At 42.3% G+C, this 22,349-nt stretch overlaps 2 protein-coding genes across 5 annotated transcripts in view; both read left to right on the forward strand.

The window, feature by feature from the left end:
- Nucleotides 1-5,781: 5,781 nt before the first annotated feature.
- On the forward strand, nt 5,782-16,023 carry LOC129647167 (zinc finger protein 501-like). Its single transcript, XM_055574372.1, has 4 exons — nt 5,782-5,851; nt 6,069-6,175; nt 9,939-10,074; nt 11,486-16,023. The coding sequence occupies exons 1-4, from the start codon at nt 5,782-5,784 to the stop codon at nt 12,508-12,510; spliced, it is 1,338 nt and encodes a 445-aa protein (XP_055430347.1). The 3' UTR covers nt 12,511-16,023.
- Nucleotides 9,973-22,349, forward strand: part of ZSCAN16 (zinc finger and SCAN domain containing 16) — a 35,749-nt gene continuing 23,372 nt past the window's right edge. For 2 of the 4 annotated variants that reach the window (XM_055570938.1, XM_055570937.1), the window contains exons 1-3: nt 16,242-16,896; nt 19,477-19,683; nt 20,452-20,921. In XM_055570938.1, coding sequence (XP_055426913.1) covers nt 20,535-20,921 — 387 coding nt within the window. In that variant the 5' untranslated portion in view covers nt 16,242-16,896; nt 19,477-19,683; nt 20,452-20,534. Of the gene's footprint in view, nt 10,075-16,214; nt 16,897-19,476; nt 19,684-20,451; nt 20,922-22,349 lie in introns of those variants that run through there. The other 2 variants (XM_055570936.1, XM_055570935.1) reach the window with 2 other exon arrangements.

A 22,349-nucleotide genomic window follows, 5' to 3' on the forward strand; every position in this document is an offset into this window, starting at 1 on the left:
TCATGATCAGAAATCTTATCTGTAGATTTATTTGTAGTGGAGAACATCAACATGCTTGGTTTGGTATTTTTAATCTCATCACTTGTGGCCAAGCTTCACATTGTTTCCATATTACAAGTTGTAGTGTCTGTCTTACCTAGTTTATGCTTTCTGTCACATGTGACAATTCACCAGAATTGTCAGTTTTCCTTTTGAATTTACATTTTAATGGTTCATTGAATTAACATTTTAGTGGTTCATTCAGTGGTTTTCAAGATGACTAATCTTTCACCTCAGCTAAAGATTTCAGTAGGCATTTCTCTAAATTAATAATGATGTATTTCACCTTAGAAATGGCGCCAGGGCTTCCCTGGTGGTCCTGTGGTTAAGAATCCATGTTGCAATGCGAGAGACACCAGTTTAATCCCTGGTCTGGGAAGGTCCCACATGCCACGGAACAGCTAAGCCTGTGCCCCACAACTACCAATCCTACATGCTACAGCTACTGAAGCCTGTGTGCCCTAGAGCCTGTGCAATAAAAGAAGCTGCATTGGCTGCAGTCTTCTCTATTGAATATCAAAGGGAACATAAAAGTCTCCGACAGTGAAAGAAGAGGGCAACACTCGGGGCCATGAATATAGGCAACATGGGAGGAAATGTAACAACCAGGAGGTAGCTGCTAGTCAGAACTTTAGGCATTTCTGTTACCTGGAGGCACCTTGACACTGTGAGGCTCTGAACCAACTCTGGAAACTTTGCCATCAATGAATGATGCCACACCAGGGAACAGATCCTGGAGCTGCTAGTGCTGGAGCAGTTCCTGATCAGCCTGCCCCAGGAGCGCCAGGCCTGGATGTCAGAACACCAGCCAAAGGATGACAAGGAGCCAGTGATCATGTTGGAGGATTTAGAGAAAGAACTTGATGAAACAGGACCGCAAGTGTGATTAAATAGGGGAACATCGGGGAATGAAAGTCCTAGCCAGAGAGACAAGCATCCATACTACCATGGAAGCAGGTTGCAGAATGAAAATCTCTACTCACCCTGACTGGATATGATAGTCACTGTGTTTTTACTTCCTCTTGAGGATGGAATAAGACTGTGTTCACTCTTTCTCTATTCTGTGCCCTGGGAATTGTTCTCTAAGATGTCTTTCAATGGTATTAACTCTAGTTCATTCATTAAGTCTATCACAATCCTACCATATCTTGTTTCCAGGCTGTAAGAACCTGTGAATTCCAGGTGAAATTTTTCCCACATTTGTCACCCATCTCTTTGAAGCCTGCTCCACAATTTTCTCCCTTGTAAGGTTCCCCACTGTGTCTGCTAGATGTGTGGTACTAGCTTCAAAGCTGACTTATGCAGTCACACAGTGCCTTAGAGCTCAGAAATATCCTGCTTTCAGAAAGTCATGAGCTTGGTTTAATGCCCTGTTGTCACAGTCTTGAAATTCTTAACATAAAGTTAAACTTTTAACTTGTAGGACAACAGAGCATGTGCCTGAGCAGAGGATTTGCCCCCATTCATGTGTAGCATTTATAATCCCCCATGAGCACAGAATTCCAGTGGACCCATAATTTGTGGGAATTCAGCAAGACTCAAAAGTGAGTATGAACGAGAGAACAAGACTACTCTGAAATGTGCCACTTTGCTGCTGCTGCTGCTAAGTCGCTTCAGTTGTGTCCAACTCTGTGTGACCCCATAGACGGCAGCCCACCAGGCTCCCCTGTCCCTGGGATTCCCCAGGCAAGAACACTGGAGTGGGTTTCCATTTCCTTCTCCAATGCATGAAAGTGAAAAGTGAAAGTGAAGTCGCTCAGTCGTGTCTGACTCTTAGCGACCCCATGGACTGTAGCCTACCAGGCTCCTCTGTCCATGGGATTCTCTAGGCAAGAGTACTGGAGTGGGTTGCCATTGCCTTCTCCTGTGCCACTTTGGAATGAGAATTATTTTGAGTTGAAATCTATCAACCTGGAAGACTGAGGAAATACTTTTACCTCTCCCTTAACTACTTGAAAGAATTTAGATAGGGAGCTTATGCTAAAAAAAAAAAAAAAAAAAGAGTTATTACCAGAGATGACTTTTTAAATCTGAAAGATCTATATATATACGGCACAGCAAACACCAAGTTACCAAACATCTGCTCTCCTTATCCTGTAAATTACCCTCCTGCCCTTTGAAGCCCAGACCCCTATTCCATTCATTAAGTCAGGATGGCATATAAACCCCTCTTATTTTCAGGGCTCCTATCCATACAAAATTTGATTTTTCTCCTGAGAATGTTTTATGTCAACTATAAGACCAACCAAAGAACTTAGAAATGTACAAAGAAAAAATTTCCCCCCAACACCTATTTCCTACTCCATTTACCAACTGAAAAAGCCTGCAGAGTGGAAGCATTCTGTACAAGTTACAGCCCATCAGCTGTTGGATTTTTCCAGAAGATTATGTTCTCTCCCTGGGATCCTAATTTTCTTAAAGAAACCTTTTGTGGTGTCTACCAAAGAAGTTTTGAGGCACTCATTCTCTGTGCCACTCGCAACAATTAAACTTTATTATGCAACAAATGAATTGCCACTCTGTTTAAGACAAAGGTGCAGGAATAACAAAAATGAAGAGTCTGACTTTTTTCCAGTAGTTTCAAGAAGTTCACTCACTCGCTGCCTAGAATAAAATAATAAGAATTCTTGCCTAAAGGTAAGAAATCGAATTACTAAATGGTTTTTATTGTAATTCTTATGAAAACAGGATGTTACTACGTGTTGCATTGTAACATTGCAGTGTAATATTTCCTAATTCCTGACAGGAGGGTTGCCCTTGCTGAAAAGGATACAAACTAGTATCCTGTTCAGTTCAGTTCAGTATCCTGTAGAGACCTCTAAACCTCTTCCCAGACACACTCGGGAGAGCTCCAGATATGCTACAAAATAACCACAGAGATTTTTCCAATTCCTGAACAGGAGCCTTAGGTATACAGTGGATACAAGCTAACTACAAGGAATTCCTTGAGTAACTTTATGCAGTTAGGAGCCCATTCAGTTCAGTTCAGTTCAGTGGCTCAGTCCTGTCCGACTCTTTCCGACCCCATGAATCGCAGCATGCCAGGCCTCCCTGTCCATCACCAACTCCCAGAGTTCACTCAAACTCATGCCCATCGAGTCGGTGATGCCATCCAGCCATCTCATCCTCTGTCATCCCCTTCTCCTCCCGCCTTCATTCCTTTCCAGCATCAGGGTCTTTTCCAATGAGTCAACCCTTCGCCTGAGGTAGCCAAAGTATTGGAGTTTCAGCTTCAATATCAGTCCTTCCAATGAACACCCAGGACTGATCTCCTTTAGGATGGACTGGTTGGATCTCCTTGCAGTTCAAGGGACTCTCAAGAGTCTTCTCCAACACCACAGTTCAAAAGCATCAATTCTTTGGCCCTCAGCTTTCTTCACAGTCCAACTCTCACATCCATACATGACCACTGGAAAAACCATAGCCTTGACTAGACGGACCTTTGTTAGCAAAGTAATGTCTCTGCTTTTGAATATGCTATCTAGGTTGGTCATAACGTTCCTTCCAAGGAGTAAGCGTCTTTTAATTTCCTGGCTGCAGTCACCATCTGCAGTGATTTTGGAGCCCCAAAAAATAAAGTCTGACACTGTTTCCACTGTTTCCCCATCTATTTGCCATGAAGTGATGGGACCAGATGCCATGATCTTCATTTTCTGAATGTTGAGCTTTAAGCCAATTTTTTCACTCTCCTCTTTCATCAAAAGGCTTTTTAGTTCCTCTTCATTTTCTGCCATAAGGGTGGTGTCATCTGCATATCTGAGGTTATTGATATTTCTCCCAGCAATCTTGATTCCAGCTTGTGTTTCTTCCAGCCCAGCGTTTCTCATGATGTACTCTACATAGAAGTTCAATAAGCAGGGTGACAATATACAGCCCATTAAGGGTTCATAAATATTCTACACATATATACATCTGATTATAATAGACTGAATTATGGGAAGACAGATAAAACAGATGTGCTGTTATATAACTTGCAAATGTCAATTGACCTTGAGCATATGCCTATTTGCATTCCTTTTCATTGATTGGTGGCAGGTACAAGCCCTGCAAGGAGATCCAACCAGTCCATTCTGAAGGAGATCAGCCCTGGGATTTCTTTGGAAGGAATAATGCTAAAGCTGAAACTCCAGTACTTTGGCCACCTCATGCGAAGAGTTGACTCATTGGAAAAGACTCTGATGCTGGGAGGGATTGAGGGCAAGAAGAGAAGGGGACAACAGAGGATGAGATGGCTGGATGGCATCACTGACTTGATGGACGTGAGTCTCAGTGAACTCCAGGAGTTGGTGATGGACAGGGAGGCCTGGCGTGCTGCGATTCATGGGGTCGCAAAGAGTCAGACACGACTGAGCGACTGATCTGATCTGATCTGATCTCTGACAAGCCCTATTTTGCACAGGGCATAACCAAAAGAAGAGACAGGAAGTACAAAAGAGGGGAAGCCAAGGAATATGCACTTCCTTGATGGCACAGATGGTAAAGAATCTACCTGCCGTGCAGATTCCTGAGTTAGATCCTTGGGTCTGGGAGATCTCCTGGAGAAGGGAGTGGCAACTCACTCCATTATTTTTTCCTGGAGAATTCCATAGACAGAGGAGCCTGTCAGGGACAGTCCATGGAGTCGCAAAGAGTCAGACATGACTGAACAGGTAATACATAAGGAGTATGTGGAGGCGACCTGCTCCTGTGTTTTGAGAGTTTGAGTCTAATAAAACATCTATCTGCTTGAGCTGAACTGAGCTGTAACTTGCCTGTTGCTTTGAACTCTTTAGTCCGTCCAGAGAAAGAAATAAACCAACCTGACAACAGTACTCCTGCGAATTACTAGTATCTCTAATTTGTAGAAGAAATGGGTTTATTAAAGTTTAGCTCATACTCCGGAGAACTCAGGATTCCAATACAACTTATGCTATGCTATGCTATGCTAAGTCACTTCAGTCGTGTCCAACTCTGTGTGACCCCATAGACGGTAGCCTACGAGGCTCCCCCGTCCCTGGGATTCTCCAGGCAAGAACACTGGAGTGGGTTGCCATTTCCTTCTCCAATGCATGAAAGTGAAAAGTGAAAGTGAAGTCCCTCAGTCGTGTCCGACTCTTAGCAACCCCATGGACTGCAGCCTACCAGGCTCCTCCGTCCATGGGATTTTACAGGCAAGAATACTGGAGTGGGGTTCCATTGCCTTCTCAGCCAATACAACTTGCCCAACTCCATATCAGAAGTTTCTAAGCACTATCTAGTCCGTGTCCTCAGCTGGACTGTAAGCTTCTTAGGCCAAGAACCATCTCCTTCCTATACTTTCGCTGTACTCCTGGCACGTGTTATAGTACTGAACAGCTCCTAAGCAACATTACATTGCATACAGCTGAAAAAGGTCTGTAACAGTTTCCTGTTTAAATGTCACACATTAAGCCTGAAAACTGTCATTTTAATTTGAGCAGCAGTGGTCTCTGGCTTTGCAGCCGTCACTGTGGCCACGTTGTAGGGATCCCAGGACAGGTCTGGGTCACGCATGCGTGGTGCGCATCCTGTCCCTGGCTGTGCAAACTTGGGCAGATCACTTTGCTCTTTGCTTGTTTCCGGGTTGTAAATTGAACGAACAACACCGTTCTCATCAATGAGCCTTAATCCTTCTCCTTTCCTTTCCTCTCCTTGCGGATCAAGACTCAGCGATTGTGCTGATGGCAATGCTGCGGACACATTCTGGTTGAGTGATGTGTCTGCCTGGTAAATATATTCAAGTTGATGGAGGTCGGGACGGAGTGGCGGATGCTGTCCAGAGAGGTAGGCTGGCAGGGAGGACGCGAGTACTCGGGTCAGTGAATAGGAACGGGGGAGTGGTGGTCGGAGGGGAAGCACGCCTGGGAATGTCCCCGCCCGCCGCCCCGAACAGGACAGGGCCTAGGAACTCAAAGCCGCGGAACTGGCGTTCAGATCCTCTTTTTAAGAGGAGGAGAGTTATGAATCAAAAAGCCACAGACATAGGTGTCCCCATGTGCAGACCTCGCGGGGGTCTCGGCCACACTAAACAGCTCGGACCTTTCCTCCGAAGCCGCCGGAAGCGGGGGCGCACGGCCGGGCAGGGTTCGCGGACGCACTTCCGCTGGCGGCAGGTCTGAGGCTCCGAGGTGCTGGATCGGTAAGTGCGGCCGCCTCCCTTGGGCCGGGATAAGACTGGCGGAAAGACAGCCGGACGTCGCGGCGGGACACCCAGGTCGGTCGGGCGCGGGTCGGGGGAGTCACTGCCTTGCTCTGCCGGCGCTGGAAGCGCCGGCGGAGACTCCACAGGAGCCCGCCCCTATGCCGGCCGGCGCTCCAGAAAGTTTGTAAGACTCGGACTCCTGGCTCACTGATGTTAACACGAGTTCTATGGGGGCCATCCGTTTGTCCTACTCGGCCGCCTACTCCCGGAAGCCTTTTATGATCAGCCAGGTCCTTGTGGCTTAAAGGATACACAGACAGTCAACATTTTCCAAGGCTGGGGCACCGTGATTTGCCGGTGCGGTAAACTGGAAAGGGGTTTGTAGTCTGGCTGGTTAACTTACTATATTGTCTTATTCGCTCGAAGATTTAAACTAGTAGAAGCCAAACGTGTAAGCGGGCTCCATATCCTTTATCTTGAGTTATTCCTGAAACAGTCTTTCTCCTACGGCTGGGAAAGTGGAGGTGTTTACCAAAGCTGCCCAGTGAGTAAAAGATGCTAGGTGCAGAGAAGGCACTAGAGGGCCTCCTTACGTGGTCCTCTGTTCTGTGTCCGGAACCCTAGAAGTGTACCTGAGCTCGAGGCGTCATGCCTGGAGCCAGCGGCTGGGTGACCAAGTCACAGTGGTAACTGCAGCACTCTAAACTGAGGTCTTACTAAGTGCCAGACACTGAATTTAATTTATTCTCAAAAAGACGCTATATAATAAGGTCTGCTGTTCAGTTAATCGCATTGTAACATTTTTCTGGTTTTGGAATTGTGCTGTGGTTATATAAGATGTTAATATTAGGGGAAGCTGAGTGAAGGTTATAGGGACTGTTGTGTACCTTTTTTGAAAAATTTTTAGTAAGTTTAACATTATTTCAAAATAAAACATTGTTTAAAAGCTTCTAAGGTGCCGGGGTCCAGCCCCGGCTGATCCAGGGTATTCGAAGGAGAGACGGCATAGGCGAGGGTCAGGAAACAACTGCTTAATTACACATTAATTAAGGATACAAAGAGTAATAGAATGAGGATAGCTCAGTAGGAAAATTCAGTGGAGAAAAGAGGCTGAGTAGCTTGGTTTACGCGGGAGACCAATAAAACTTCAAGACAAGAAGTTTGCACCACTTAGGTAGGCCACAGGCGTCCTTCCGTTCTCCCGAAGGAGAGGAGACACTGAGGCCTCCCCGGTCGGATCTTAGAAGCCCCCCCGGTCGGATCTTAGAAGCCCAGGCATAATTAGCAAGCATGGTGGGTTCCGCGCTCCAGATGGAGACTCAGCCAGAATTTGGGAGAGAGAGTGACATGGGGAGACCAAGTTTCAGTGAACAAGGCCCGCACTTTATTTTCCAAAGTAGTTTTTATACCTTAAGTTATGCATAGAGGATAATGGGGGAAGGGGTGGAGTCATGCAAGGACAGCAGTTCCTGGTTCTAATCTAAGCCAGGCTTTCAAACTTATCATATGCAAAACTTCAGGTGATTGACATCATCTTCTGGCCCGGAGGCCTGTTAACATTTTAAGAAACTTATTTTTCTCTAAAGGTGATTATTCCAAAGTCAGGCACCAGCCTCCAAAAAAGCATTGGACAAAGCTGCATTTTACATTTCTATACACCCATTATATCAATCAATACACTGCCAAGGACACAGTAGGTAAGGAGTATGGAGACTTAGCAGCAAACATTGGCCCAACAAGTGAAAAACCCTTCACCAATACAATTTCTAATCAGTCTTTTAACTACTCAAAGGAATCTGTGTTTAGGCAGTTTAGAACATCTCCTGCCTCTCACAGTTGGGAGGCTCTGAACAATCACATGTGGCCTGAAAAACCTATTCAGGCAGGCTAGAGGATTTCCAAAGGAGTTTGTAGGTTGAAACACTGTCACACCCAGGAATTATTAACTGGAGCTGTAAGCTAACTCTTTTTTCAGAGATAGGTAGTGGGGGACAGCCCCCCCCCCCCCCCCGTAAAGTCAGAGGTGTAGGTGAAAGCAGAAAGTAGGCAGACTCTGGTTTGGGGGGTAGATGCTCGAGAATTTCCAGGGGGACTCCTGAGGCTCGATCCTGCCTTTGCGTCTGCCGAGCCTCCTTCCTCATGACCTTTGTCATGGGCGGAGTTCCTCACGCTGGCTCCCGGCAGTGATAGAATTCCAGTTGAGCTATTTCAGATCCTGAAAGATGATGCTGTGGAAAGTGCTGCACTCAATATGCAATATGCCGGCTCCTGGCACTAAGGTATTTTTACAGAGGGGAAAAATTTGGAGATGTTAAGCTACCACATATTCATATTAGAAAACATGACAGGATTCAAGCCGAGGTCTTTTGGAATCCAAAGCCTATGCTCTTAATCACTGCCCACCATGCTAATCGATTGTTAGTCCACATTTCCCTAAACCCATAGGCCCTGCTTAAGTCTATTACATGAAAAACTGAAAGCATCTACACCCACACAGCCTGCTACCTACACTAAAATAATTTTAGTATTCAACTGTCTTCCCTAAGTGTGACTTCACTATTCTGTTTCTTTATCAACATAACTTTACTTGCCCGAAAAGAGTTGCTGATAATTATGTGTTTTAACAACTTGCCCCTCAGTCCATTTATGTGAACATCAAACACTTCAACTTTCAATATATAGGATTTAGACTTTTCAAAACCTTCAACTGAAAATCTTCACCTATACTACTGTATTACTATCCTTGCCCAATCCTTATCCTGCCTTGAAAGATCTGCTGTAAGCCCCCCAAACCTCATAAATATTCTGCATTACCTTCTCCCCTAGGAGGTACTAGCAAGACTATCAAAGTGCTCTCCATCTCTCATAAGAATAAACTTAGCTTGGTCATATCAACTAATTGTTTTGCTGTTATTTGGAGGATATAAGGCATCCAACAATATTCCCAGTATTGTCAAAAATGCTGTCTCTTGACAAACATTCCTTTTCCTATTTAGAAAAAGGTATGAATTGCCTTAAACTTTTATTTTTTACATTTTCTTTATTGAATTCTCTTTAATTTGGGGTTGAGCTTCCTTTTTCTTCTAGAACAGAAAGATTAAACTTAGTGTGTGAGCTCAAATGTTGAATCAGCCTTCCTATCTTTTTAATTGTGGTTTCTGTAACCCCAGGAGTGTGCCCTAAAGGATAACACTTGTAGCAACAATCCTCCTCTTGGCCCATTGGAGCAAGAATGGCCACTGTTTTCCTTCTAGAGGTTCCTGAAGAGTCAGTAAGGGCTCTTTGAAGTAACTAATAAAAAAGGGCATGCTGGGAATAAGAGATCTGGCCCAAAAGAGAGCAGCCAAAACAACCAGGAGTTATTCCACCACCGCTTCCCATAGTTCTGCTACCAAGAGACTCCTTGGCCCTTTGCAGTCTTGTGCCAGCTCTGGGTATTCTGCTATGAGCGGTTAAGGCCTGAGATACCCACCAAGGAGCAGACGTTGGACTTGGTGGTGCTGGCACAGCTCAACCATACTGCCTGAGGAACTGCAGGACTGGATACAGAAGCAGTCCAGAGAGTGGGGAGGAGACAGTTGCTATGCTGGAAAATCTGGAAAGGAAGTTAGATTAATCAGGCCAGCAGATAGGAAAGGGCCCTATGCTCAGTGGGGACAGAGTTGGGAAGTGGGCATCCAGGCTGGTCCCTTTTGGGATCTCTGGGGATCATTTACTCTTTGGGCCCTTCAGTTGCCTAAATGAGCTTGTTTATCCTCAGGTTTCAACCCACGCCTGGACACAGGAAGTGCTTTCTGAGACATCGGTACCTCTGGATCCAGCTAAGAAAGCAGCATATCTCCAGCCTCACACCATGGAAATCCAGCTTCAGGACCCTCAACACCAACAGGATTGTGGTTAGTGTTGACACGTAGGTCATATAGCTCCCCTGAAGACCATAGAATTATTCATTATTCAGCAGATGTATATTAAATACCTGTTATATTCCAGGCACTGTGCAAAGCACTGGGTGTAATAAACAAAGTGGGCATGATCTGTTTTCGTGGAGCTTACAACAATCTGATGACAGAGGCATTAAAAAATAACCACACAAATAAATATGCTGTGATAGACTGTATATGGGGAGAGAGGTCAGAGGTCAGAGAGTATGTCAGAGGTCTCTTTAAGAAAATAACACAGTAACTAATCCTAAAAGTAGAATAGGAATCAACCAAGTGAATAGTAGAGGTAAAAAGCATTATAGGCCAGAAGAGCATGTGCAGAATCAAGTGGGAAGGAAATTGGTGAGTTTGAAAGATGGCCAGTGTGACTGTCTCCAAGCTGTCTTTTCCTCCATTTAACACCTTTGTCACACAAAGCAAACCACTTTTCCCTGCATCATTTCTACATGGTTATAAATTCTGCCCTTTACTCTGGGCCCTAAAAATGTGATTACTGCAGGGAGAACATGGCTTGAATGGAATAATCTCTCACCTATTTTTCAGAAACTATTGATCATTGAGGAAGTGGCCACATCTCTCACCCTGAAAGAGTGGGGTTTGTTGGGACTCTACTCAGAGGAACTTCTGTAGTAAAGACAGGCAAAGGAATTATGGGATCATGCTTTCCTTGGATAAGGTCAGATGGGAGGCTAGGGTCTGCTAAAGAACCTTCTCTGTGTTAGTGCTGTTTTCTTGAGAATCTCAGTCTCAAATGACCCACAGAGTGTAGTTTCAGGTTTGACAGATTCCCAGTATTCTTTGTAAGAAGAGTAATAATGTCTCTGGGAGCTAAAGCAATTTCTGTCTCTTTTACCCTGTGTGTCTAAAGTCTAATCTCCTTGTTCTGCATGTCTGGACGTGTGATACTTCTCTTTGGCTGATCTCTCGTGTTTTAATTTTCCTAAAGGTCTTCCCATTATTCCTCAGCACACTCTGCACAAAGTTGTTTCATGGTTTCATCTTGATACCTGCCACTGCTGGCTTCCTGTCTTGTTTTGTTACTGCCACAGTTTCTGCTCTTTCATCCCTCTCTACCCAACTTGTGGCCTCCCTGATGAACCCACTCTTATCTGAGATCTTCTTCTACTGTTTACAGTGATTATTCATTGGATCCCTCTTCATCCTCCCTGATTTTTCTCCACTCTTTTCTTGAATCACTCCCTCCCCATCCAGTGGCTGCTAATCTTCCTTTGCCATCTCCCAATTTCCTCTTCAAATGTTGTGAAATCATTTTGTTAGTATATTGAAGCTGTGTATGTCTAATAAATGTTTCATTTTATTTCCTATATATTTCAGTGACATTTGAATACCGTGTTTTTTACTTCAGGTAATGTGATAAGAATAAAGAAAGAAGAACTGGATATAAAGCAGGAACTTACTGTAGATATGGAATCCCAAGAAAAGTTATCAGACCAAATCAATGGAGAGGCTTTTGAATGTGGAGAAACCCAAGAACATAAAGGATGGATGGAAAGATATCAGAGAAACACTTCAAATGAGAGGAGATACAAGTGTGATGAATGTGGGAAAAGATTCACTCTAAAGTCAAGCCTCATTAGACATAAAAGAATCCACCCTGGAGAGAGATCCTATTCATGTAATGTATGTGGCAAAACTTTCATTCAGAGCTCACAGCTTACTGACCATCAGAGAATACATAGCCAGTTAAAACCACATCAGTGTAATGAGTGTGAGAAAGGCTTTTATTACAGGGCACATCTTGTTCAGCATCAAAGGATCCACTCTGGAGAAAAACCTTTCCAATGTAATGAGTGTGGGAAAGCTTTTCATTACAGCGCAGGCCTTATTCGACACCAGAGGACCCACACAGAAGAGAAACCATACCAGTGTAATGACTGTGGGAAAGCTTTTCATTACAACTCGGGCCTTATTCGACACCAGAGGACCCACACAGGAGAGAAGCCATACCAGTGCAACGACTGTGGGAAAGCTTTCTGTCTGAGCTCACATCTGATACAACATCAGAGAGTTCATACTGGAGAGAAGCCATACCAGTGTAGTGAGTGTGGGAAAAGCTTCAGCCAGAGCTCAGGCCTCTTCCATCACCAGAGAAGCCACAGTGGGGAGAAACCATATGAATGTGATGAGTGTGGAAAGGCTTTCAGTCATAGTTCAGCTCTTGTTGGACACCAGAGAATGCACAGTGGAGAGAGGCCCTATGAGTGTGATGTGTGTGGGAAAGCTTTCGGCTATAGCTCGCATCTTCTGGGACACCGAAGAATCCACACTGGAGAGAAGCCATATGAATGCCATGTGTGTGGAAAAGCTTTCCGGCAGAGCTCACACCTCATTGTACATCAGCAAATCCACACTGAAGAGAAGCCCTGGTAATGTCCAGAGTTATGTAGAATTTTCCATCTACGCTCATTCCTGTGGGACATCAAAAAAGCACAGCTAGATGTAGGGAACTCTGTGATCACTATTGCAATTTCAGCAGTCACTCGGAAATACTTAAAAAAGCTGCAATAGACAAGCACCTGACGGTTTACCAAACAAGACACTGATGTTCTGCCACTAAGCACATCATGTGATGAACTAGGACATTGGAAGGGTTCATTTCATTATTCTGAAACTTTTCTTCTCTGAAGCAAGTGGCTCCAGCAATCTAAATGTTCTGTTAGACATATAACGAGATTTTAGAGATTACTACTGTTTCTTTTCTCCTTCCCTTTCCATTCTTCCCCCCTTTTTTTTTTTGGCTAAAGTATGAATTTAGAATTAATAGCTGATCTACACTTTAAAAAAATGAGTTTTTGGTTAGCTTGATAAAATACATTAGCCTATGAATTATATACACTAAAAATATTGTGTACTACAAAAGCCATTTTGTGATATTGGAATGAACTATGACTTGCATGGGTAGGATAGGTTAGGGGTGGTGGAGCAAGATTTATCTTGCAATTTCCCAATGACCTTTCACAACTTAAACCAGAGAGAGCAAACAGGCCAATGAGTTCTATTTAGCCTGTGCATGGATTTTTCTCACAAAGTATGATTATCTCTTGGTAATATAAAATTATTGCCACTACTTAAAGAGATTTTACATAAAATCTGACTTTCCAGATTCTCTTAGAAAAATGCATGATGTGGCAACACAGGCACCACATTCCCATGTGGGAACAATTGACTAAAGCTGACTATTGTCTAGCGAGACGTGGTCCCCACTGCCGCACAGCTTCCTATTGTCTTACATACCTCCCTTCATTCATTTTGCCTGTGTGACCCCTACCACTGCCTTAAGGGTTTCTCAAGGAGGCTTCAGGGCTCTAGGTCCCTTACCAACAAAACAGCTTCACTTTAATTAGTTTTATATATTGGCCTCCCAAATAAGATTTCTCTGAAGATTTTCTGCTAACAGTTTGAAGATTTAGATTAAATGATAAATTGTAAAATGTAACTTTTGAGCACCTGAAGGTAGAGGAAAGCCACTTTAAATTTTTCTTTAGATAGAATTTATAGGTAATCTCGGAGAAGGCAATGGCAACCCACTCCAGTACTCTTGCCTAGAAAATGGATGGAGGAAATGAAAATGCTTCTGCCATGAACGGAGGAGCCTGGTAGGCTGCAGTCCATGGGGGTCACTAAGAGTCAAACACGACTGAGTGACTTCACTTTCACTTTTCACTTTCATGCATTGGAGGAGGAAATGGCAACCCACTCCAGCATTCTTGCCTGGAGAATCCCAGGGACGGCGAGGCCTGGTGGGCTGCCGTCTATGGGGTCGCACAGAGTTGGACACAACTGAAGCGACTTAGCAGCAGCATAGGTAATCTATTGAAAGTCAATAATAATAGCTTCTAAAGAAAAGCTATGACAAACCTAGACAGCATATAAAAAAGCAGAGACATTACTTTGCTGACAAAGGTCCGTCTAGTCAAAGCTATGGTTTTTCCAGTAGTCATGTATGGATGTGAGAGTTGGACCATAAGGAAAGCTGAGTGCCGAAGAACTGATGATGCTTTTGAACTGTGGTGTTGGAGAAGACTCTTGTAAGAGTCCCTTGGACTGCAAGGAGATCAAACCAGTCAATCCTAAAGGAAATCACCCCTGAATATTCATTGGAAGGACTGATACTGAAGCTCCAATATTTTGGCCACCTGATGCAAAGAGCTGACTCATTAGAAAAGACCCTGATGCTGGGAAAGATTGAAGGCAGGAGGAGAAGGGGATGACAGAGGATGAGATGATTGGATGTCTTCACCAACTCAATGGACATGAGTTTGAGCAAGCTCCAGGAGATGGTGAAAGACAGAGAGGCCTTGTGTGCTGCAGCCCATGGGGTCGCAGAGTCAGGCACAAGTGAGCGACTGAACAACAAAAACAACAAACCAAATTCTTAGAGACCAGTTAATCAGGTGAGATGAAAAACATAAAAACACATGAAGAGAATCAACATTTAAGTGAAAAATTGAAAAAATGCAGGTCCAAAAGTAGAGATCATTTGGAGAAGAGAACTGTTGAAGTGTGAAGCATTCAGTAATAGAAGCAGCTGTGGGAAAGCAGTGGGTTAAGGTCTGAATGGGCAAGTGGGGAGGAGTGAAAAGAAAAAGTTAAGAAAGGAAAAGACGGGGATAAACTGAGAGAAGGAAAGCAGCAGAGAGAAGTTACGGGAAAAGGGGAAAGATCAGAGACTTTACAAAAATTTCAAACAGGAAATGGAAGCAATGAAAACATAAGTGAAAAAGCAATCTGTAAAGAAACATGAAGGGGAGATTGAGGATTTGCAGAGGCTGGTGTACTTGCTTTGATCATGGATCTCCCAGTGACTTTAGAGTAATAATCAGTCCTTTATTTCCATGCCATGTAGGCCAAATCCCTCATATGAAAGAACTGAACCTGCATTCACTAATGTCTTTACAAATCACTCAGGATCCTGGCCCTGTGTGGGTCTCTGAGATATGAGACACGGGACACTTCTCTTTTCTTTACCACACTCTAAGCCCCAACTTGTTGAACTCTGCTCAGCCTGGACTGTACTTTCTTAGCAAAACCAACAAAGCAGAAGGATTCTCTTGAAGACCAATAATATATTCTTGGCCTCTCTGGGATGCATTGTTGTTCAGTCACTAAGTCGTATCCAACTCTTTGGGACCCCATGGACTGTAGCCTGCCAGGCTGCTCTCGTCTGTGGGGTTTTTCCAGGCAGTAATTCTGGAGTGGATTGCCATTTCTCCAGAGGATCTTCGCAGTTCAGGGGTCAAACCTGCATCTCCTGCATTGGCAGGCTGATTCTTTAGCTCTGAGCCACCAGGGGAGCCCCTCTCCCTCACCTAACCAACCACAAATCATTATCTTGACTCTATTTTCAGACAATATCCAGGATCTTGCCACTTAACACTCCTACTGCCTCCAGGCTTGCCTATTCCATTAAGGAGGAAAAAGCATGTTGAGAGACAGTAATACCCATTATGAATTAAATAATATCTGGAAAAGGAAAAGCCCTTCACAAACTATAACGATAGTAGCTACCATTTGTTGAACGCCAGTGTCCCAGACACTGTACCAGGCACCTTATTATATATCTCATGTAAACTTTCCATCTCTTCTATAAGCACTATTATATCTCAAACAATGTCTACATATAATTTTTTAAATGAAAAGTTTTATTATATTACAGTTAAGCAGCCTACTAAAATGTTTATAGAAAAAGATCACACAACTATTTTAAACATTTAAAATAGCAAAAATTGGAAGTAAATGACAACAAAATGTCAACAGTAACTGCATATAGGTGATGAAAATAGATTCCTTTTCTTTCTATTTCTTTTATATTCCAAATGGAAAAGTTAGAATTCATCTATACATGTAAACTTTTAAAAAATTAAAGTGCTACAGAATATCTGAGCCTTCCTGGAGATGATTCTTTAATAGTTTTGTGTTTGGGTTTTTTGTTTTGTTTTGTTTTTTTCCAGTTATTTAATATTGACTTAGATTTATAAATTTCTTGAATGAATTTTGGAACTAATGGTTTTTCATTAAGATTTTTTAAAATTTCGGTAGCATACTTATTTCCTCACCTACTATTATTTGATGAGGAGATACTGATATTATCTGATGAGGAAACATTGATAATTTTTCTCTCAGTTGGATTTACCATGGGTTTGTTGTTTTTATGGGCTTGTTTACAATGATTTCATTCTTAGATTTATTTATTAACATGACTTTTTTCTATTTTCTAATTCATTTACTTCTCCATTTATCTTGATTTCTTCTCTAACCTTTTCCTTGGGGGTTTCTTCCTCATTCTTTTTCTGATTTCTTGAGTTGAATTCTTAGTTCATTTTGTTTCTGTTTAAACAGTGAAAGCAAGTGAGTGTATATATCTACCAAGTACTGATTTTTTTTTAGTTGTCAACTATTGTTTTTTCTGGGTTTTTATTTTGCTTTGTTTTGTTTGTTAGTCTTTCTGGGAGATAAACTAGAGGGGGAAGAGGGAAGGCTCTCCTTGTCATACACAAACTGTCTGCTTATGTCTTGGTAAAGAGGTCAGAGAGGCTTTATCCCAATAGAGGAAGGACATACCTAAACCAACAGCAGAGACAGGATTTTAACAGGATATTGGTGACAATGGATGGAAGCCTCATTTTGGTGTTCAACCACTCAACCACAGCCAGTGCTCCAAAGGACTGGTGAGTTGATTCTCTGAAGCTGACGAGTGACTGAAGCCAGGGGTATCTGAAGAATATTCAGACCTACTCAGGAAGTTCATGGCCTGAGGTGAGGTTTGTGTTTGAAAACCTGGTAAAAGAATTTGATAGAACAAACATTAAATAAGGAAGGAGAGACATGCTAATAGTCCGTCATGCACTGAAGGGGAAACAATAATACTTAAGCATTTTCTAGGTTTTCTACTTGCTCAGTTGGCTATGTGAGACATATTATGCAGAGCAGGGGTTATCCTTTGTCTAAATTTTATAAAGCTTACCTGATAGTTCATTTCTACACCCTTTCTAAATGTTCCACCTAGGTTTACTTGATTACTTATATTTACCCTTCAGAAGCACAGGGAAGTTGGATCTGATTTTCATCTTAAAGGAGTTACGTTCTTTTACAGAATAACTTATCAGACAAAGAGTCAGAGAAAAGAGATTGCAAACAGGAAAATTATTTGTAAGTTGTGAAAAATAAACAATGTTTTAAAAAATTATCTTTTTCTGTTTAGTATTAGGCTTTTATAAAAAAAATTTAAATATAGTGTATAAAAAAAAAGTGCTGGTTCTCTGTAAGTTTATCCCAAGTGATAATCATTGAGAACACATTTAAGATGATTATTTTACAAAAATGATCAAATCATATACTGTTTATTTGTTTACTCATATGCCTTTAGCATCTTGTAGTTTTTACTTTTAAAAATGATTGGGCATGTAGAAATTAAAATTCCCAAATGTTAGATGTTTGGGTTTTCCAATATAAAAAATGTTTGTGTACATGTTCAAACATTTGTAAAACTATTTTATATGGATAATTCAAAGCTAAGTTGCTGGATCAAGAGGTATGGACATACTAATTTTAACAGCTCTTGCCTTCCAAAAATATACAACTAACAGTGCCTCTATTTCCACATACTTTTCAATATTGAATATTATCAATCTTTGTCTTTCATAATCTTCAGGATTTTAGAAATCTCATTGTTCTAATTAAATTCTTTTATCAATTTTGAATACGTTTTAATAGTCATTGTTGTCTATCAAAAACTGTTCTAAAAATGCTGACTTATGTCCTTTGCCAATTTTTCTATTGGCTTGTTCATGTTCTTTTCTTTTTCAGGGATCTTTGCTTATTAGGAAAATCAGCCCTGTGTCTTTGAGATGTGTGGCATATTATATATATATATGTGTGTGTGTGTGTGTGTGTGTGTGTACACACACACACTGAGCTTATATTTTAGGGGGTTTTTTTTTCCCCCATTCAAAAATTCTAAATTTTTACATCACCAGTTCTATTTATCTTTCTCTTCGTGACTTTTCAGTTATGTCTTTAGGGTCTTTATGCCACACTTCCCCACTCCAAGGTAGCAGTAGTTTCACACTTACAAGTTCATCTTTAAGACAGGCAGAGAAATCTTTTTAATGCCAAAGTCTGATCATGCTACTCCTCTGCTCAGAAATTCTGAATGGCTTCTCCTTTTGGAGTACAAAGTAATACCCTTACACTCACCGACAATCACATTTCTCTCTCTTTACTCCCAACACCCTTTTGCTCCTTCAGCTCCAGACACAGAAATCTTTATGTTCTTAGATTATTTCAAACACAGTTCACTCTCGGCCTTTGCATTTTCTAACCATCTCCCAGAAACACCTTTGCCTCTGATGGCTCATTTACTCATCTTCCTGAGTCTTTGCTCAGAAGTCAGTGTACTGGTGAGGTCCTTGGTGACCACCCTATTAGAATTGCATTACTACTTCATTCTCATCCAAAACTCCATATTTTCTTTATTTTCTCCTGAGTACTAACATCTACTACCTAACAATATATTTTTCTTGTTTGTTTATTGCCTGCCTCACTCCCCATCCTTTCTGCCGCCCACCCCCTGAATTATAAATTCCATGAAGTCAAAGGCATTGTTCTGCTTTAAACTAAAGTTCCAGCTTGCAGAACATTGCCTGGCATGGTAGGTAAATAAGCAATATTTGTGAAAGAAAGAGAAGAAGGAAAAAAAACCACCTAAGTTTTCTTACCCATCATATTGGTAAAGATCAAAATATTTTGTAACATTATGTTGACAAGTATAGGTTAACATCACAAGTGGGTTCCAAGATTAGTAATTTGGCAATAACAAAAATACAAATGCTCCAACTCTGTGCTCTAGTAAATCTTTAGCTCTAGAAATATATACTATGGATATACCCTTATACACAAGAAGTTATGTGCAGAGTAATTTATTGAAAAAGAAAACAACCTACATAACCACCAACAGGGTCATTATTAATAAATTATGGCATAGTTGAACCCTATGTGACTATTTTTCTTTAAAAGAAAAAAGAGCAAAATGAAAGAAGTCTTTTATGTACAAATTACAGAATCAATTAGTAGAAGGAAAAAAAGTTGCAGAACTGCTACTCTGTGTGTGTGTGTGTGTGTGTGTGTAATTTACAATGTATTAGTTTTAGGTGTATAGCAGTGATTCAGTTATTTACATATATATATATATATACATACACACACACATATTATTTTTCAGATTCGTTTCCACTATAGGTCATAATTCTTTATAAATATTGTGAATGCATTACATATTCATATTGTTTAATAATTGAGTCAAAAAATTTGAGAGGGAATTTTTTTTTTTTTTTAAAGCAAAGAAAACTTCAGCCAGCGCTGAAGTCCCATAAATCAAATGTTCACAAGTGGGGTCCTCCGCGAGCTAGAACTGACTAGCTCTACCGAGGCGAGGCTTCCTAGAGCGGCCCGGAAGTGCCTGGCTGAAAGCAGCGGAGCGTCGATTGGTCAGTCAGTGTTTGTTCGGGCCGCCCCAAAGGTCGCTAGCTGTTCTCCGGGCGTGAGGTGAGTCTCTCCCGGCTCCTAAGTGGAGGAGGGGACAGGGCACAGTTGTAAGCAGCAACCCCCTCCCCACACCTCCCCCTTCCAGGCTGCCTCTTCAAACAGCTACGAGGGAGGACTAGGGCTTACATGCCCGGAGGACGGAGCTAAAGGGGAACACTGATTGTGAGCTGCTCTGCGAGGGTACTCTTATAACCCTCTTCCTAAATTGGAGCATGTACCCCCACAACCACTGAATCCTACTGACCGGTCCACCTCAGGTTGTGGAATGAAAAAGCCTCTTAACAAAGTTATTAATACTCAGCGTTTACTCAATGCTTGCTGCCAGGCCAAGGGCTTTGCCTACTTATTTACACATCAACCCTATGAGAAACCTGAGAATTTTTACAGATGAGGATCTAGTAATTTGCTTTAAATTACACAACAGCCCAGATTCAAATTCATCTTCCTGCTTCAGTGTTCTTATTTACAGCCTCGTATCAGACTGTTTGGGCTTCTCTGGTGGCTCAGACGGTAAAGAATTTGCCTGCAATGCAGGAGACCCAGGTTCAATCCCTTGGTAGGGAAGATCCCCTGGAGAAGGGAATGGCAACCCACTCCAGTATTCTTGCCTGGAGAATCTCATGGACAGAAGAGCCTGGTGGGCTACAGTCCATGGGGTTGAAGAGAGTCTGACATGACTGAGCAACAGATTGTTTACTCAGTTCTGGTAGCTTCCTTTTATTAGTGTTTGTGTTCACAGCAGTTATTGTCATTTCTCTATGGCAATAGGTTTTTCTCTGAGACAAGATTCTGAGAGATTCCCCTTGACTCAGTCCCAGATAGAGGATTCATCTCCTGAAAAACAGCCCAGAATGACCACATTTCTGGAACTTGAAGAACAAAAAGGACTTCTAATAGTTAAAGCAGAAGACCATTACAGGGGACAGGACTCCATCTCACAAAAGTCCAGTCCTCACAGAAGGGAACTCTTCAGGCAGCACTTCAGGAAGCTCTGCTATCAGGACGCACCTGGACCCCGTGAAGCTCTTACCCAGCTCTGGGACCTTTGCCGCCAGTGGCTGAGGCCAGAATGCCACACAAAAGAGCAGATTTTAGACTTGCTGGTGCTTGAACAATTCCTGAGCATTCTCCCCAGGGACCTGCAAGCATGGGTGCAGGCACACCATCCAGAGACTGGAGAGGAGGCGGTGACTGTGCTGGAGGATCTGGAGAGAGAGCTTGATGAACCTCGAAAGCAGGTAGGAAGGCGGTAATCATTTGGCTGTGAGTTTTCAGGGTATATGCACCCAGCCAAGGCAAAAGGCATATGCAAGAATACCTGAAAATATTTTAATATGTTACCCTAGAGAAGAATAAGGCTTAGGGACTGGCACTACCCGTGTCAAATAACTGAAGTGTGACTGAGTTAAAAGAGACACTAGGCCAATTCTATGTCAGCTTGGAAGGCTAGGATCAGTGAGAAGCTATAGGAAGGCAAATAGGTGTCAGAGGAAAACAAAGAATTTTCTAACATTCATGGTTACCTATACACAAAATGCTTCCCTGGTGGCTCAGATGGTAAAGAATCCGCCTGCAATGCAGGAGACCTGGGTTCAGTCCCTGAATTGGGAAGATTCCCTGGAGGATGGCATGGCAACCCACTCCAATATTCTTGCCTGGAGAATCCCCATGGACAGAGATGCCTGGTGGGCTACAGTCCACAGGGTAGCAAAAAATGGGACACGACTGAGCAACTAAGCACAGCACATACATAAAATAGGCTACCTTGTAATAAAAAACTCCCCTTCAAGGAGGGGTTCAAGTAGATAACAAGGATATTGCAGAACAGCACTGTCTGTGACCCATTCACATTTAATACCTATAATTAAATATACATTTAATATATGGTAATTAAATATAATGTGAACCATATATATAAATTTTTAGTAGCCACATTTGCAAAATATATTTATCCAAAATATGTAATCATGCAATCAATATTAAACCAGGTATTTTACATTCTTTTTCTTCAGTTTTCAAAATTTGTATGTATTTTACATATCTCAATTTGTATTAGCTATATTTCAGGTGCTCAGTAACCACATTTGACTCGTGGCTATCATATTGGACCACACAGTTATAGAAGCTGCTGCTGCTGCTAAGTCACTTCAGTCGTGTCCAATCCTGTGGAACCCCATAGACAGCAGCCCACCAGGTTCCTCTCTCCCTGGGATTCTCCAGGCAAGAACACTGGAGTGGGTTGCCATTTCCTTCTCCAATGCATGAGAGTGAAAAGTGAAAGTGAAGTCACTCAGTCATGTCCGACTCTTTGCAACCCCATGGACTGTAGCCTACCAGGCTCCTCCATCCATGGGATTTTCCAGGCAAGAGTACTGGAGTGGGTTGCCATTTCCTTCTCCTAGTTATAGGAGAAATGCCCCCATTTGGTGGAAGTTGAGTTCAATGATATTTAAGGTATCTCAAGTCCCAAGACTATGATTTTGGGCCTCTGCAGATCACTGTTAGAGACACTGAATTTTACTCTCCAGTGTCCTGAAGTGTAGATTAGCTTCTGTCCCTTCATTTTTAGTCATTATTGCCATTTGCAGTTAAATGATAATTTGTCCTCTTTTCTGTGGCCCTGGTTCCTGGCGCATGCTTCTTCTGATCTAGCTCTGAAGTTCTTT

This window comes from Bubalus kerabau, chromosome 3, assembly GCF_029407905.1.
Source record: "Bubalus kerabau isolate K-KA32 ecotype Philippines breed swamp buffalo chromosome 3, PCC_UOA_SB_1v2, whole genome shotgun sequence".
Taxonomy (NCBI): Eukaryota; Metazoa; Chordata; class Mammalia; order Artiodactyla; family Bovidae; genus Bubalus; species Bubalus kerabau.